Raw genomic sequence first — 14,456 nt, forward strand, 5'->3', positions numbered from 1 at the left:
CGCGACGACGGCAATATCAAAGACAACAAGTTACAAGTTCCTTTGTGGCATGAGTAGCAACATAGTCGCACTTTCACAATGGCGCCTATGAAGGATGACAGTCAGTATTTTCTCTAATCCTACCAAGCACCCACAAGTTAACGATGTGTACTTCAGATTCTAAGCGGAAAGCTGTTGACGACCCCACAACCCCGTCGGCGAACAAGAGAGTGAAGAGCTCGCACAGTGATTCTCCAGAGCCAAAGAAGATACCAGCACTGCCAGCGCATCCAGTGCCCTTCCCTGAGAAGGTGAGCCTTTCCTCCCCCCTCAGATCAATGGACGACTCGAATGGAACATACTTGCCACCATGTTGTATATGCGCTGGACCCCGAAGCTAACATCTCGAAGCCTGCAGTGATCGAAGAGCGAAATGGCGAAATTGAGTTCCGAGTGGTCAATAACGACAACCTCCGCGAAAGCCTGATAATACTCACTGGCCTAAAATGTATCTTCCAAAAGCAACTCCCCAAAATGCCAAAGGACTATATTGCACGGCTGGTGTACGATCGAACGCACTTGTCGATGGCGATAGTGAAGAAACCATTGGAAGTTGTTGGGGGGATCACATACCGGCCGTTCAAAGGCAGACAATTTGCCGAAATCGTATTCTGCGCGATTTCATCCGACCAGCAAGTTAAGGGCTACGGCGCGCATCTCATGTCACATCTAAAAGACTATGTCAAAGCTACCTCGGACGTTATGCATTTCCTGACATACGCCGACAACTACGCTATCGGCTACTTCAAAAAACAAGGTTTCACCAAGGAAATTACTCTCGAGAAGCCTCGGTGGATGGGATACATCAAAGATTACGAAGGAGGAACGATCATGCAGTGCACGATGCTACCCAAAATCCGATACTTGGAGATGGGTCGCATGCTCTTGAAGCAGAAGGAAGCAGTACACGCCAAGATCCGGGCATTCAGCAAATCACACAAGGTCCACTCGCCACCTAAGCAATGGAAGAATGGACCGTGTAAGATCGATCCAATGCAAATCGAAGCCATCCGGGCATCTGGCTGGTCAGCTGATATGGATGAACTTGCCCGGCAACCGCGCCACGGCCCCAATTATAGCCAATTACTGCATCTGCTTAACGACATGCAAAACCACGCATCTGCATGGCCATTCTTGCACCCGGTCAGCCGAGAGGATGTGGCGGACTACTACGAAGTCATCAAGGAGCCCATGGACCTTTCTACCATGGAAACGAAGTTGGAAGCAGATAACTATGCTACTCCGGAAGATTTCATCAAGGATGCGAAGTTGGTGTTTGATAACTGCCGGAAGTACAATAACGAGACGACGCCGTATGCGAAGTCGGCCAACAAATTGGAGAAGTTTATGTGGCAGCAGATCAAGGCGATACCGGAATGGTCTCATCTTGAACAGTAGACGATTTCTACTTTCTGATATGATACCCTTTACTGCACGTGGTGGTGTGGTAATATTACGAATTGGATGGCGTTTAGGGGGGACACGGACTGGTCGGTCGATATGGTTGGGTTTGCGACAAATGCATCGCAGGTTTTCAGGAATAGATATGCCTTTGCCTATCAAATACGTCTTATGTCAATACAGTGGTCTTCATGTGCTCTTCCACCTCTGCGGCCTCCAAGACATCTCCGCCGTCAACCCATACCTTTGCCAGCTCCTTCTCAATCTCTGCGTGCCTGTCCTTCCACTCTTGGACTTTGCCAATGTGCTCTCTGAGCTCTTGGAGCTCCCTCTCCACGTTCATCTTCTCCTTTTCTGTTCCGATACGCTCATATTCCCATTCATCCCCATTCTCTCCGAGGCCAAGGGTGAGGTTAAACGTGTGATATTTCTTCAGCGATGCTCTCGTCGAGATTGTAATTAAAGCTATACAAGTTAGTGAAATGAGGTTGGTAAATATGCGGTGAGACTCACTGATTCCCTTATCCTTGGCTGTCTCGTAGAGGATGCCTTCAACATCGTTCGAGACAGCGCTGGTGCCTTCGTCAATAAAGGCGTATCGGGGCTCGTGATACAGCAATCGTGCGATCGCCATCCGTTGCTTCTCTCCACCGCTAAGCACATCTTTCCACTCCTTGCGAGTATCCCAGCCACCCTCGCGCTCTGGGAGATATCCCAGATGTGCCTCTTCCAGAATACGCTGGAGCTCACTATCCCTGCGGCCACGGTCCCTCATTTCGAACTCCCCATCAGGGTATATCACTTGGTCCCTAAGAGTCCCAACGCTTAGATAAGGGCGCTGTGGTAAGAACATGATCCCATCAGTGCCAACACTGCGAGGCTTGCTCGCAAGGCCTCTGTATACAGGCCACAGCCCAGCTACGATCCTCGAGATGGCACTCTTTCCAACGCCATTTGCACCGGAGATCAGGAGATGCTCCCCAGAATGCACGATGATCGACAGAGAGTCGACCAGCTCATCGCCTCCATTGGGGAACAGCGACGGAGCTACTACCGGAACGTTTTCCAGTCGTACTCCATCATAGCCCTTCTGGGTAGTGCCTTGAACGTCTGAAACGGAGTATAACTCCGCGCTAGTCCCACGTTGTGGATAATATGCATTCGCCTCGACTCGGTGTAGCGTTGATATCAAGGTGTATACTCGAGAGGTATACCCTGCGAGTTCAGATAGATCCTTAATGGAATACATCATCCGTCCGCCCGCATCGGCAAGCGAGAGCATCAGGCGTTTGTTGGTGATAAAATCCTTCATTCGCCCTTGTTCTCTACCTCCCTTGACCGTAGATTCGATAAGCTCTGCAGCGCCTCCGATTCCGCCCCAGGTGGGTAGGAAGATGGGGAGGGCCGTGAGAAGATAGCCGTAAGCGCTCCAACTATATTTCAAGACAAAGTCTTCTAAAATGTTGTACCTGATCTTCAGGGTAAAAATGAGCTCCATCCACTTCTTCAGCGACACAAACTCCTTGTTTAAGAAGGCCTTCTCCATGTCCGCTCCTCCGTAAAAGGCAACTTCCTCGGCATTGGCAATAAGTCGGGCGTGAAGCCCTCTGAAGTCGCCCTCCTTGCGGCCTTCTATGGCCTTCAATTTTCCGAAATTCGGCGATAGCTTTCGTAGAATTGTGGCAGTCAATATGTAATTGCTGAGAAGGCCGCTCAAGGCTAGAGGCCCAAGTGAACAATACAGTTGGTAATTGAACACACATAGATCAACAAAAGGTTTCCCTAATGAGGAATATAGCTTGGCAGCAGACGTGCAGAATAGTGTCAGGTCTTGGGTAATGAATTGATCGGCGCTCTGGCCTACACCGCCGTCCAAGTTGGAGAGTTTATAATAGTTCAGGTTGTCGTTCAAATAAAGATCGTGTATGTATCTTGTAAGTCGTGTTCGGAAAGCTATGGAAACCTTGGATTGCATGAATTTAATCATGGCATTTGTGTAAGAGGCTACCGCTCCAATGCCACACCACTAAGATATGTCAGTTATTTTGCATGTCATTTGAAGGTACGCGCATGCGCGTCATACATACCTTGATAATGCCCAAGGCAAAAGACTTCCCGTGGCCTGCAACAAGATCTCGGACAATTTCTCCATCAAGTCTTGCGATTACCAAAGACAGGTACGTGCGAAGAAGTAGGAAAACGCCGTGGCTTAGCAAGAGGCCCGTCTCCTTACTACGCCACCTGGGTATCATAATGCTCAAAAGGCTCAGGAACTGGTGAAGAAATGCTAGGTTAAGACCGGGCTTTGCCTGAAGATGTGGCGTAGGCTGGCCATCTACCATTCCAGAGGCGCGCGGTGGATTAAGGAATAGCCGGCGATGAGCGTCGAAGGTCGTAGGCTTTGTCGGGTGAATTGTAACCTTTGATGTCGCGTCCCCATAGGGTACGACAAGTGTCCTTGACCCATCTTTGTTTTTGAGCCCGGAATTACTTCGTAGCAAGCGTCGGCCCTCCTCCTTCTCGGAGGCCTTCTTCTTCCACCATCGCCGTCCTCCGGCTCCACTGGCAATAATTGACAGGAGGAGCGCAAGTGTAGCCAGCAGGCGCGTAGATCGGGAAGTTGCCTTATATTTTCCGATGAACAGCTTCGTATAATAGGCGTGCAGGCGTTTGAGAGGCTCGACCCCCCTCAGTGTAGATTGTACAGCCATGTTTGCACTCAAAGGTGTTAAAACCAAGGCGGGTTGTTCTCAGCAATGCCCTTCAATTGGACCCATGATATTCTATCCGGGCCGTTTATGAATCACAGCAGATAGAAGCTTAACAACAAAGCCACCTCTCTCTTATTCACATTATCTTCCCGCTGGCTTCTGGCGACAGGCAGCTGTAGATGTGCGCGTAGATTGTTGATTGGGATTCGGAGACGTGTAGTTGAAGGCGTTGTAACCGGAGTTGGCGCTGTGCCCGGACGATCCATCATCGATCGACATGTGAAAGGTCGCTAAGGCTCCAAGGCTATGCGGTCATATTTCAGTTTCTAGTGCAGTAGCAAAAGGCCAAAAGGCCAAAAGGCCAAAAGGGGTAATTGTCTTTTCCCCCGTATGATTGTCCAACGCCCGGTTTGTCTTGGTCGCTGTCCTCCTCGATGGCTAAACCATACTACATAGTAGTATAGTCGTCGTCTCAGTATCAACACACAACGTCCCACTGTCCTGTGGAACAGACCCATGATGCCCATAATAGTCGTCGTCTCAGTATCAACACACAACGTCCCACTGTTCTGTGGAACGAGACCCATGATGCCCATAATTGAGGGCAAATAGCCGCCGGGTAAATAGGTCGTCGATGCTTAGACTCGTTGGGGCTCCAGTTGGCTCTTTGGCCTTGTTGACCCCCCCACCTATAGCATCCTCAAACCCTCCTTCCGTCACTTTGCCAGTGACTAAACCCAGCTGTACACTGGATGCTGCCTGTCCAAATCCTCGGATTTTCTTGCGCATGTGTGGTCTTGTCTTCGTAATTGATTGGGATATAAGCTTGGAGACATCGCCTGGTCCCCATTTTGCCCTTCCTGATAAAAACAGCCGTTGAAATAGCCGGCTTGCCCCATAGTGCTATGAGTATACCACTTATATATACCACCTGCGCCCCTCCCCTCCCACAGAACCGACATTCTGAGCGGCTTGATCCTGAGTAGAGCGCCTTTTGCTATTATTTTTATACCCTTCCAAACAATCTATAACTGAGTTTCGCAAAGATGCCTGTCCCAAACATCAAGCTCAACAATGGCTTTGAGATGCCACAAGTAGGCCTCGGCCTGTGGAAGGTTGGCAACGATACTTGCGCCGATACCGTCTACAACGCCATCAAGACTGGTTACCGTCTGTTCGATGGAGCTTGTGGTGTGGCCCCCCATTCCGCCATTTTGGTTTGCGACAAGACGTGCTAAGCCGCCTTATAGATTACGGAAATGAGGTTGAGGCTGGCCAGGGTGTTGCCCGTGCCATCAAGGAGGGTCTGGTGAAGCGCGAGGACCTCTTTATCGTCTCCAAGCTGTGGAACAGCTTCCACGACAAGGAGCAGGTCGAGCCAATTGCCCGCAAGCAGCTCGCTGACTGGGGTATTGAGTACTTCGATCTCTTCTACATCCACTTCCCAATCGCCCTCAAATACGTTGACCCCAAGGTCCGCTACCCCCCAGGATGGGCTTTCGACGGAAAAGAGGATTACCAACTCAGCAATGCGTCCATCCAAGAGACATGGACCGCGATGGAGTCGTTAGTTGATCAGAAGCTCGCAAAGAGCATCGGAATTTCCAACTTCCAGGGCGCTCTTATCCTCGACCTTCTCAGATACGCCAAGATCCGCCCGGCTGTCCTCCAGATCGAGCACCACCCATACCTTGTCCAGGAGACCCTCGTCAAGCTGGCTAAGGAGCAGGGCCTTGCCGTTACCGCCTACTCCACCTTTGGCCCATCTTCCTTCCTCGAGCTCGGCTGGCAAAAGACCGCCGATACCCCTCTTCTGTTCGAGCACCCTACCATCACCACCATTGCGAAGAAGCACGAGAAGACACCTGCCCAGATTATCCTGAGATGGGTCACACAGAGGGGATTGGCTGTTATCCCTAAGAGCAACACCCAGAGCAGACTGGAGCAAAACTTAAATGTTACCGACTTCAACCTCGAGCAGTCCGAGATTGATGAGATCTCTGGCTTAAACAAGAACCTCAGGTTTAACAACCCAAGTGATGTATGTGCATCTATTCACCCTACAAGTAAAGTAGCTGACACGGCAATTTTAGTACCTCGGCACTCTTCATATTTTCGCGTAGATGGGAATGTAGACAGGATTTATCAACAATACATATTATCAAATTTTATCTCTTTGGCAGCTATGGTCCTTCCTGATGCCCACAGTCTTCTGTTGGGCGCTCTGTGACTGTTGATACCCTCGCCTTGAATGTATCAGAACGCACCGTATGAAACGATCGCATTATCGTCATGAGGAGCTGACACTTCAGTGTTTGACTGAAGTCTCCTTTACCAATACATAGTGGCATGTTCTGGTCTTCAAATCATACACTTCTTGAAGTCCCATTCCCCGTAGTTCAGGCTCTGCTGCGGCTCAACCTGCAAAAGCCACAAATACGTCCTTCATCATCCTCAGCTTGGAACGAAGCCAAATGCAGCGTGTCTGTGCTTGATGTTGTGGTCCTAGCACATGATATGCAAGTCCCTATGTTACTCTCACAAATGCTACGCAAATGTTAGCCATGGTGCTGCCGTGCTGTGCTGTTTGGTCTTGGGATACTTACTAGCGTCAATCTGTTGTATCTGTGGTAAAGCCAGTCGAACTTTGTTCCTGTACAATGCTGGTTGCCTCAGCTGCACGGGGTTGCCCTCAAAATATACTGTGGTCAGCTGTTTCTTATCAGCTAGTTCCTTCTCCACGTCCACAAAGCTATCAATCTTATTGTAGCTTGCCCAGAGTTCCTCGAGCTGCTCCAAATGCCCCAGGCCAGCCAGGCTGGCAACAGTGTTGTTGCTGATGTCGAGCACTCTTAGTTTATGGTTTTTCTCCAGGCCGGTGAGGGAGCTCAGAGCATTGTTGGAAATGTATAGTTCTTCCAGGGTTTGTAGATCTTCGAGGCTAGATATCTCGCGGATTCTGTTTGACTGGATGCTGAGAATCTTCAACGAAGACAACGACGACAGGCCCTTGATCTCAGTGATCTTGTTCTTCCCAAGCCACAACTCCTCCAGGCCAGTGAGTGTATCGAGGTTCTGAATTCCTCGTATTCTGTTCGCAGCAAGCTCGAGATTTCGTAGCTGTGTCAGTCCATCGAGGCCCTCAATCGTACTGATCTTGTTCTGCACGAAGTATAAATCCGTTAATTTCGTCAAGTGGTTTACACGTTTGATATGCTTGATCTTGTTGAAGCTCAAGTCCAAGCTGGTGAGGTTGGTCAAGTCTTCCAGGCCCTTGATGTGTGATATTAAATTATCATAAAAGTCCAGGTCCCTCAGAGTTTCCGCAAGGCTTGAGAGCCCTTCGATTTCCGTGATAGCATTTTGTCGCAGGCAAAGGCGAACAAGCTTCGTGAATCTATCGAGGTTGAGAGAGGGGACCGAGGCGACTCGTGAATGTATGCAATCGATTTCCTCGACATCAGATGGCTCGTCTAGAAGGAGATCTGTAGATACCCGGTTAGTATGTTTGTCTGTGTGGGCGACCAGAGGGGAGTTTGTGGTCTCATCTCACATACCCTCATCAGGACCGATCTGCTCTCCCCGTAGGATGTTCTCTTCGTCAGAATACTCTGGGTCGGAAATAGCTTCTGGATTTGTCATAACCGGACGCCTTTCAACGCGTAGCTTCCCATCCCATCCTTTGCTGTCCCTCGGAGACTTGGGGTGTTGGTCGTCGCTCTGGGGAGCTTGAGGAGGGGTACCTCCCTCAGTTATTCCCACCATTATCGCGGATGGCGCGGGGATGATTGAAGCCAAGGATCGACGGGTCAGGTTAGGTGGCAGGAGTTTGCGACGATGCACACGTTAGATGTATGACGAGTCAGATTCTTGTCGTGATATGGTATGTAGCTCGGTGAATGAAAGAGCAATAGTGCCTTACTTTAAGGCTCTGGAGGTGGTTTTACTTTCGTTTGGCTGTGTACCGTACAATTAATTCCCTACAACGCCTTGTTACTCAGCTACACTTTGTGCTTCCTGTCTACTCTTTCCTTTTCCTTGCTCGACTCCATCTTTTATATTCTTACCATTTCCTTCAGGGCCTCATTTCTGGCGCAACGCCATTTATCTTACCTGCATACTGTACGGTGACTTTCTGTCGCACTGTCACATTCTCGGACCACACTGACCCTCCCATCCTTGTCAATTGCGAGATTCTGTTGACTCACGGGATCAGGCGTTTGGTTCGCGTAAAGTGGTTGCAGCCAATTCAGGCAAGACGCGTTATCCGGCTCCACGCCGCGTCTCCCCATTGTTTCCTATAGTAACCTTGGCTGTTTTCCCCTGAATGAGCATATATACTTGCTCTTCTCCCCCTTCTGTCTTCCATCTCCTGTACTATATTTCGACTTCGTCTATAGAATATTGGCAATATTGACCATATTCGCGTGTTCCATCAAAATTAAAACCACATCCACTCTCTGAAGGCGTTTGAATAACTGGATTCTTATCGACTGTGCTTCGACTCGGTCGCTAGGCTACCAACCCGACCGAGACAGCAGTCATAAACCAGAGCCATGTTCACTCGCCGACCGAGTCAGTCCAAGACAGAAAGCTTCTCAAAGAAAGCCGGTCGATCGAAGGGCTCGTTTCGAGAACACGCTGTTTCGAAGACTCGCCATGAAAAGTCGAGGAGGCCTGCTGCAGAAGAGAGAGAGAACCCACGCCTTTCAAGGTAAGCAGCATCCCATCAATTCCATCTCATTTCGTAGCTCATTCCATCAAAGCACAATAACCTCCCCGATAATCACGTTGATCGTGGGTCGAGAGCAACGGATTTTTGCCGCTCACGAAGATGTCTTGAGCCTGTCGCCATTCTTTCAACAAGCCTGCCGAGGCCAGTTCATGGAGGCTCAAAGCAAACGAATTACATTACCCGATGAAGAACCCGAGATTTTCTCGTCGGTTCTCGAATATCTATACAAAGGGGATTATTATCCCCGACTTGCGTTCAACAAACGCAAGAATACCTGGGAGCTCGAGCAAAGCCAGGAGGTTGGAGCCCCAGCGATGGAATCAACAGTGTACCACCATGGAATAGAAGGTGAGGTTTTAAAGGATACCGTTATATACTGCACGGCGGAGAAGTATGGACTTGAAGAGTTGAAGAAGGTGGCTCTGCGCAAGCAAGGCCTCCAGTCGGGTATTCAGTGCAGTACCATCCTCGCATCGGCACGTTATGCCTATGCCAACACTCCGGATACGGACTCAAAGCTACGAGCCCATTATCTGGCATTAATTATTAGAAGCCGTGGAACGTTCAAGCGAAGCGGAACGATGCAACTCGAGATGCATACGGGAGGTAGCCAGCTGTTCTTCGATCTCTTCGTTGCTCTTTGCAACCATGTCGACGACGTGGCTAGCGCTGCGTAAGTTTCTCTTGCCAAGTATGTCACTCACCCGCATATCTAACGTCAGTGTATAGGAACTCGCCACGCAGTGTTCGACGCATGTAGACAACATCTCTTGGGCGTTACGGATTTCAGATTTCTTCATTTCTCGACTTTCATTAACCGATTTTGTGGCAAAAAGCATGTCCTGATAGTTTTATGGGGCGTTTTGGGAAAGTGTACAAATTCTCTTCTTACTTGCTTGAGGCTTGGTGCCTCGCGATACCTTTGAGACGGGGATTGGAGTGGTGATGGTGTCACGTCATTGTTGACAGTGTTTGGGCATTGTTGTGCTGATGATAACTGTGCTTGTGAAAATGATAGTTGCAGCTGTGGAAGAGACATCTCCTGTTTTGAGTAAGAGACAATCCAAATTGAATGTATTATTATTTATGACTCAACGTTTGGAAGCGTTAAGAGTTGGCCATGAGGACTAAACCTTTGGCATAGATAGATACACAGTCGTTGTTTAGTGACAGTGCCTTTTCATACGTGCTGGGCTCGGTTGAAGGCAACATGTGATATTGAACTCTTCTCCACTATTCTCGTGTGCTTCTTTGAGTACCGCTACGGTAAAATATTTCCTGCTGCAAATGATGATTCCATTAGTATATTCCATGCAGTCTACGGCCTAAAATGTTTATGGGATGCATGTTTTAGCCATTAACACTCAACCCGGAGATACCAAGCGACACTATATGATACCTGCTTAATGCATTATTGACCATCATTATCTGCAACTGTGCCAGCATCCCAGTATACAAAGCAGCTAATCATCTTCCCGTGGCATTCGTCGGTAGCAAAGCCATTTATTGGCACATGTGCCAGCACACCCCGGGTTTATTTCAGGAGTCCATAAGTAGAACCAATCCAGTTCTATCCCGCGGACAACGTGTTGGCGCAGGACATCGCCCATTTCTCTATTCTGTCTCTTGGGACCAATTCTTTGTAACCACTTCATATGCCTGTTCCTGGAAACGCGCCGCCTTTGCTCAAAACGACGATTCCGCGCTCTCGGGCGATATATCCTTTCATGAGGTTCTATTGTAATAATGTTAGTAATTGCACTATTTGTGGAGTAGTGAAGGAAGACAAGTGATGGGCCTGGGTTGGAAAGTCTACAAGTAGATGTCCCAAAAGGCTCCGACGCCCGGCACATCATTCGGTTGAAACACTGACCTTGTATATAATATTTGCCAGTAAACATTCGACTTCATCGTCATCTAGCTTCTCCTTGTTTCCGATACTGATCGCTGCGCTGAATTCTGCGACAGTAACTCGAGTCCGCCTCACCGGCACAGAGCTTTCGTCGTTGGGTTCTTCAAACCCACCCGCTATGAATACATTCCGCAAGAGGTTTCGCAGTGCAATATCCCTACCTCGTTCTAGAGTTAGGTAAATACGACGCTTGACAAACTCGTCTTCCCCTGCTGCAAGCGCATTATCAAATCCGGTCAAGTCCCCACGCTTGATGCATCGAGAAAGCGGTAAAAATAGTTTTTGGAGCCGTGGGTAAGGGGCGAGCAGTGTTTCGGTCGGGAGAGTGTGCGTAGTAAGAAGGTGGCAAGGTATGAGATATGTCAAAATAAGTCTTGTGAAAAGTCAGTAATCATATCATAAGCAACTGGTGAATTTCTCACTCCTTGTTCCGGGTGGATTGCTTGTGACACAATTCCCACGCTTGTGTCAGAAAAGCTTCTGCCTAAGATACTCGTCAGATATGCCCAAACATATAAGGAATGGGATCAAGTACCTGTTTGTAGTCTTCTTCTAGAAACTGAATGACGCCCATGTAATACTTAAACGTTACTTGATGGGATTTCGGGAAAGACTCGACATCCGGTATATCACCTCGGGAAGCCTGAAGAGCCCTGATGATGTTCTTGGACAATGCCACGGAGTTAAGTTTGAAGTAGGTCTTAAACAGGAGGTTGACGATATTGTATATGCCCCATTTGCGTGAATCTTCGAGAGGGGCCCTAATAAAGATTAGAAACCACCGGTGATAAATTTGGAGATGCTGTACCTATCGCTAACGCACAACTGGAACATTCGATTCAAGACTCGGGCCGCATCCTCGAGTTTTTCGTTCTTTCCGGTATCTGGATTGAAGTCATCTTGGAAGTCTATGGCCTTGTCCGTGTTACCGCCTGCAGCATCGGCTTTTATGGCAAATATCCGCAAGTATTTTCCACTGATGTAGAGGCACGGAATGGTCCATGCTTCAAAACATCCAGTACTATATCCGCGAATGATCGCGTTCGTCATCTCCTTCCAAGTCTCATAGACAGCGACCCAGTTGACCTGTCAAAGGTCAGTTAATGAAACATATAGGCCGTGGTAGCTATGAATGCGGCCTTGCAGAATCAATTCCGCAGCGTGTATGGAGTATCGTGACGGACAACATAGGCACGCTTTGCCTGCTTTAAAAGGAAATTTGAGACCAGGAAATGCGGAAATATTTCTGACCGGTGAATTGGTTTTCTGGGCATCTTCGGCCTTTATGATCTCACCAACAGCTGTCCAATAAGCGGTATAGACATCGACCCATGCCTTTCCTTCCTCGGTGGAAAGTCTGAGAGTAGACTGTCTATCATACAACACATTGTATTGGATGTCACCTTTGACATTCGCGGCATTGGTGCTGTTGAAGAAACTACGCAAGCGCCCGGGTTCTTCAGAGGGTGAAATTGATAGGAGGGTATCAGACAGCTGGTATCCGTTACCAGCAATGTGGGCCTCTCGGAAGTTTTTGAAAATAGACTCCATTTCAATCGGTGTTTATTGTCATCTGGGTGTTTTGTCTGAACCACACTCAGATTTGCACGACAGGGACCAAAGCCCAGTATGTCTCCCAACTAGGGAAGTTGTGTCGATTGGTTGTGAAGATGCGACATAAACAATGGATTTCAAAACAGAAGTGTTCAGAAGTTGGCACCCAATCTATCTGGTTTCGTCTTTGGCTTCCCGAACAGCCACGAGAAATAGCAGGCGAAGGTGTAATGTAAGATGGTTCAGTCAACCCAGGAGGTCAATGTGAACAAAGTGGGATGCCGCTTCGAATGCAAACAGTCAGTCAATATCACGTGCCGTAAACCGTGCCAAGCCGTCGCCCCTCACAGCGTCAGTGGTCGGTCGTCAAAACGGTTAATCCTGACAAAACTAAAGCCTATATACTGTAAAGTAACCTCGTCGCAGTTATCTTTTCATCCCAGTGCTGGCGTCTGACAGCATCAAAAACAGGGACCACCTCCCGTTGAAGGCACTAATAAGGTTCACAATATTATTCGCTCAAGGGTCAAGGGCTACCACTTCTTGCGGCTAATTTCGCGCCTGTCGCTTGTAGCCTGTTTCGCTTGTGCTGTGCACATCACGTGGAGAATATTCGCTTAATCCTCCCACAAACCTTTTCGAGCATTTCCGAACAACCAACATAACGACAACAATCTCGGCCAGCACTTCAAGGTCAGTTTCCAGGCATATCCAGAGTCCATAATCAGAGAATTTTGCGCTGACAGACTTACAGATGGGTAAGCAACGATTTTCATTCCCCAATTCCACTACAAAGGACACCATCGGACAAACAACACTCGACGACAAATTCTTGACATGGCGCACAATTTGAGCAACAAGAGCGGGAATCAAGGCCAGGCATGAACGAGAGTTCTATGAAAAGATCCTAGGAATTGTTGGATGCCCACTGGATATTGTTGCGAAATTACTTGCGGATTGAAGCAGAATCTACAACGTCTGCTCATGGACGACCGTCGACATTCGCAGCGCCCAATACGTGAGTGTTCACGGGTTGGCCTGTGTTTTCCAGGAACAGCGCCAATCGCCATGTCAAGAATGGAGTTGTCGATGCCACCGAGTCGCCAAGAACGTTGCTCAGCAAAAGTACCAGGCTAACTAGATTTCAATACAGGTCGCCTCACAGAATACCAGGTCATCGGCCGCCATCTGCCCACCGAGGCAAACCCAGCGCCAAAGCTGTACCGCATGCGCATATTTGCGCCTAACACTGTGGTCGCCAAGTCCCGCTTCTGGTACTTCTTGATGAAGCTCCGCAAGGTCAAGAAGGCCAACGGTGAGATCGTCAGCTTGAACGTGGTATGTTCAACTCGTTTGCATGAGATATTCCATATAATTAACCCAAAATTGTAGATCCACGAGAAGCGCCCTCTCAAGGTCAAGAACTTCGGTATCTGGATCCGTTACGATTCTCGTTCCGGCACCCACAACATGTACAAGGAGTACCGTGAGATGTCGAGAACAGATGCTGTTGAGGCTCTCTACCAGGATATGGCTGCGAGGCACAGATCTCGTTTCCGCTCCATTCACGTAAGTCCCCGATGATACTAGATTTTGCCCAGTCATACTCACGGAATTTGTGTAGATTCTCAAGGTCATTGAGCTTGAGAAGACCGACGACGTCAAGCGCCCTTACATCAAGCAACTTCTCACCAAGGACCTCAAATTCCCTCTTCCTCACCGTGTTTCCAAGGCCGCTGGCACCAAGCTGTTCACCAGCAAGCGACCATCCACTTTCTACTAAAGGAGCAATACTGGAAGGAGGGCTGGATCGGGATAGATTGAGATGGTCTTTTAATGCAAACCAGTTGTCATTCTAGCTTTCGCGTTAAATACAGATCTCGAGGCTCGATCCACGATGGGACAATGAAACATTTGAAAGTAGTTCGGTCGTATATAATGATAGTGATGTCCAACCCATATGTGGTTATGAAAGTGATGTTCAACTCATATTTCGCTGTGTTAAAAGAGATGTCCTCGCGTTTCTACGTGCTTCACTTGAAACTATGAACAATATCTCTGGCAATAAATGCATTATACTGTAGCCCCTCTGTTTGTGCCAAGT

General features: G+C 48.5%; 7 protein-coding genes across 7 annotated transcripts; 4 read left to right on the forward strand and 3 right to left on the reverse strand.

Annotated features, from left to right (window-relative positions):
* The first annotated feature begins 16 nt into the window (after window positions 1-16).
* Window positions 17-1,594, forward strand: GCN5 (histone acetyltransferase). The gene is made up of 3 exons (XM_024471058.1): window positions 17-100; window positions 157-290; window positions 391-1,594. The coding sequence occupies exons 1-3, from the start codon at window positions 79-81 to the stop codon at window positions 1,435-1,437; spliced, it is 1,203 nt and encodes a 400-aa protein (XP_024321477.1). The 5' UTR covers window positions 17-78; the 3' UTR covers window positions 1,438-1,594.
* VC83_07489 (uncharacterized protein) lies at window positions 1,595-4,364 on the reverse strand. Its single transcript, XM_024471059.1, has 3 exons — window positions 3,528-4,364; window positions 1,954-3,466; window positions 1,595-1,905 (listed from the first exon to the last, which is right to left on the reverse strand). The coding sequence occupies exons 1-3, from the start codon at window positions 4,149-4,151 to the stop codon at window positions 1,610-1,612; spliced, it is 2,433 nt and encodes an 810-aa protein (XP_024321478.1). The 5' UTR covers window positions 4,152-4,364; the 3' UTR covers window positions 1,595-1,609.
* Window positions 4,365-6,318, forward strand: XYL1 (NAD(P)H-dependent D-xylose reductase (XR)). The gene is made up of 3 exons (XM_024471060.1): window positions 4,365-5,342; window positions 5,402-6,192; window positions 6,245-6,318. Exons 1-3 carry the CDS (start codon window positions 5,198-5,200, stop codon window positions 6,272-6,274), a joined length of 966 nt encoding a protein of 321 aa, XP_024321375.1. The 5' UTR covers window positions 4,365-5,197; the 3' UTR covers window positions 6,275-6,318.
* A 360-nt stretch (window positions 6,319-6,678) lies between these two features.
* VC83_07491 (uncharacterized protein) lies at window positions 6,679-7,916 on the reverse strand (the record flags this gene model as incomplete). The annotated part of the gene is made up of 3 exons (XM_024471061.1): window positions 6,679-6,698; window positions 6,758-7,636; window positions 7,709-7,916. The coding sequence occupies 3 exons, from the start codon at window positions 7,914-7,916 to the stop codon at window positions 6,679-6,681; spliced, it is 1,107 nt and encodes a 368-aa protein (XP_024321374.1).
* A 791-nt stretch (window positions 7,917-8,707) lies between these two features.
* VC83_07492 (uncharacterized protein) lies at window positions 8,708-9,646 on the forward strand (the record flags this gene model as incomplete). The annotated part of the gene is made up of 3 exons (XM_024471062.1): window positions 8,708-8,865; window positions 8,918-9,559; window positions 9,616-9,646. The coding sequence occupies 3 exons, from the start codon at window positions 8,708-8,710 to the stop codon at window positions 9,644-9,646; spliced, it is 831 nt and encodes a 276-aa protein (XP_024321373.1).
* A 467-nt stretch (window positions 9,647-10,113) lies between these two features.
* Window positions 10,114-13,010, reverse strand: CSN12 (COP9 signalosome (CSN) subunit). The gene is made up of 6 exons (XM_024471063.1): window positions 12,050-13,010; window positions 11,607-11,884; window positions 11,334-11,559; window positions 11,221-11,282; window positions 10,760-11,171; window positions 10,114-10,621 (listed from the first exon to the last, which is right to left on the reverse strand). The coding sequence occupies exons 1-6, from the start codon at window positions 12,347-12,349 to the stop codon at window positions 10,538-10,540; spliced, it is 1,362 nt and encodes a 453-aa protein (XP_024321372.1). The 5' UTR covers window positions 12,350-13,010; the 3' UTR covers window positions 10,114-10,537.
* On the forward strand, window positions 13,011-14,276 carry RPL20 (60S ribosomal protein L18A). Its single transcript, XM_024471064.1, has 5 exons — window positions 13,011-13,045; window positions 13,107-13,110; window positions 13,506-13,690; window positions 13,745-13,921; window positions 13,977-14,276. The coding sequence occupies exons 2-5, from the start codon at window positions 13,107-13,109 to the stop codon at window positions 14,133-14,135; spliced, it is 525 nt and encodes a 174-aa protein (XP_024321379.1). The 5' UTR covers window positions 13,011-13,045; the 3' UTR covers window positions 14,136-14,276.
* Window positions 14,277-14,456: the final 180 nt, after the last annotated feature.

This window comes from Pseudogymnoascus destructans (genome assembly GCF_001641265.1).
Source record: "Pseudogymnoascus destructans isolate 20631-21 unplaced genomic scaffold scaffold_20, whole genome shotgun sequence".
NCBI lineage: Eukaryota > Fungi > Ascomycota > Leotiomycetes > Thelebolales > Thelebolaceae > Pseudogymnoascus > Pseudogymnoascus destructans.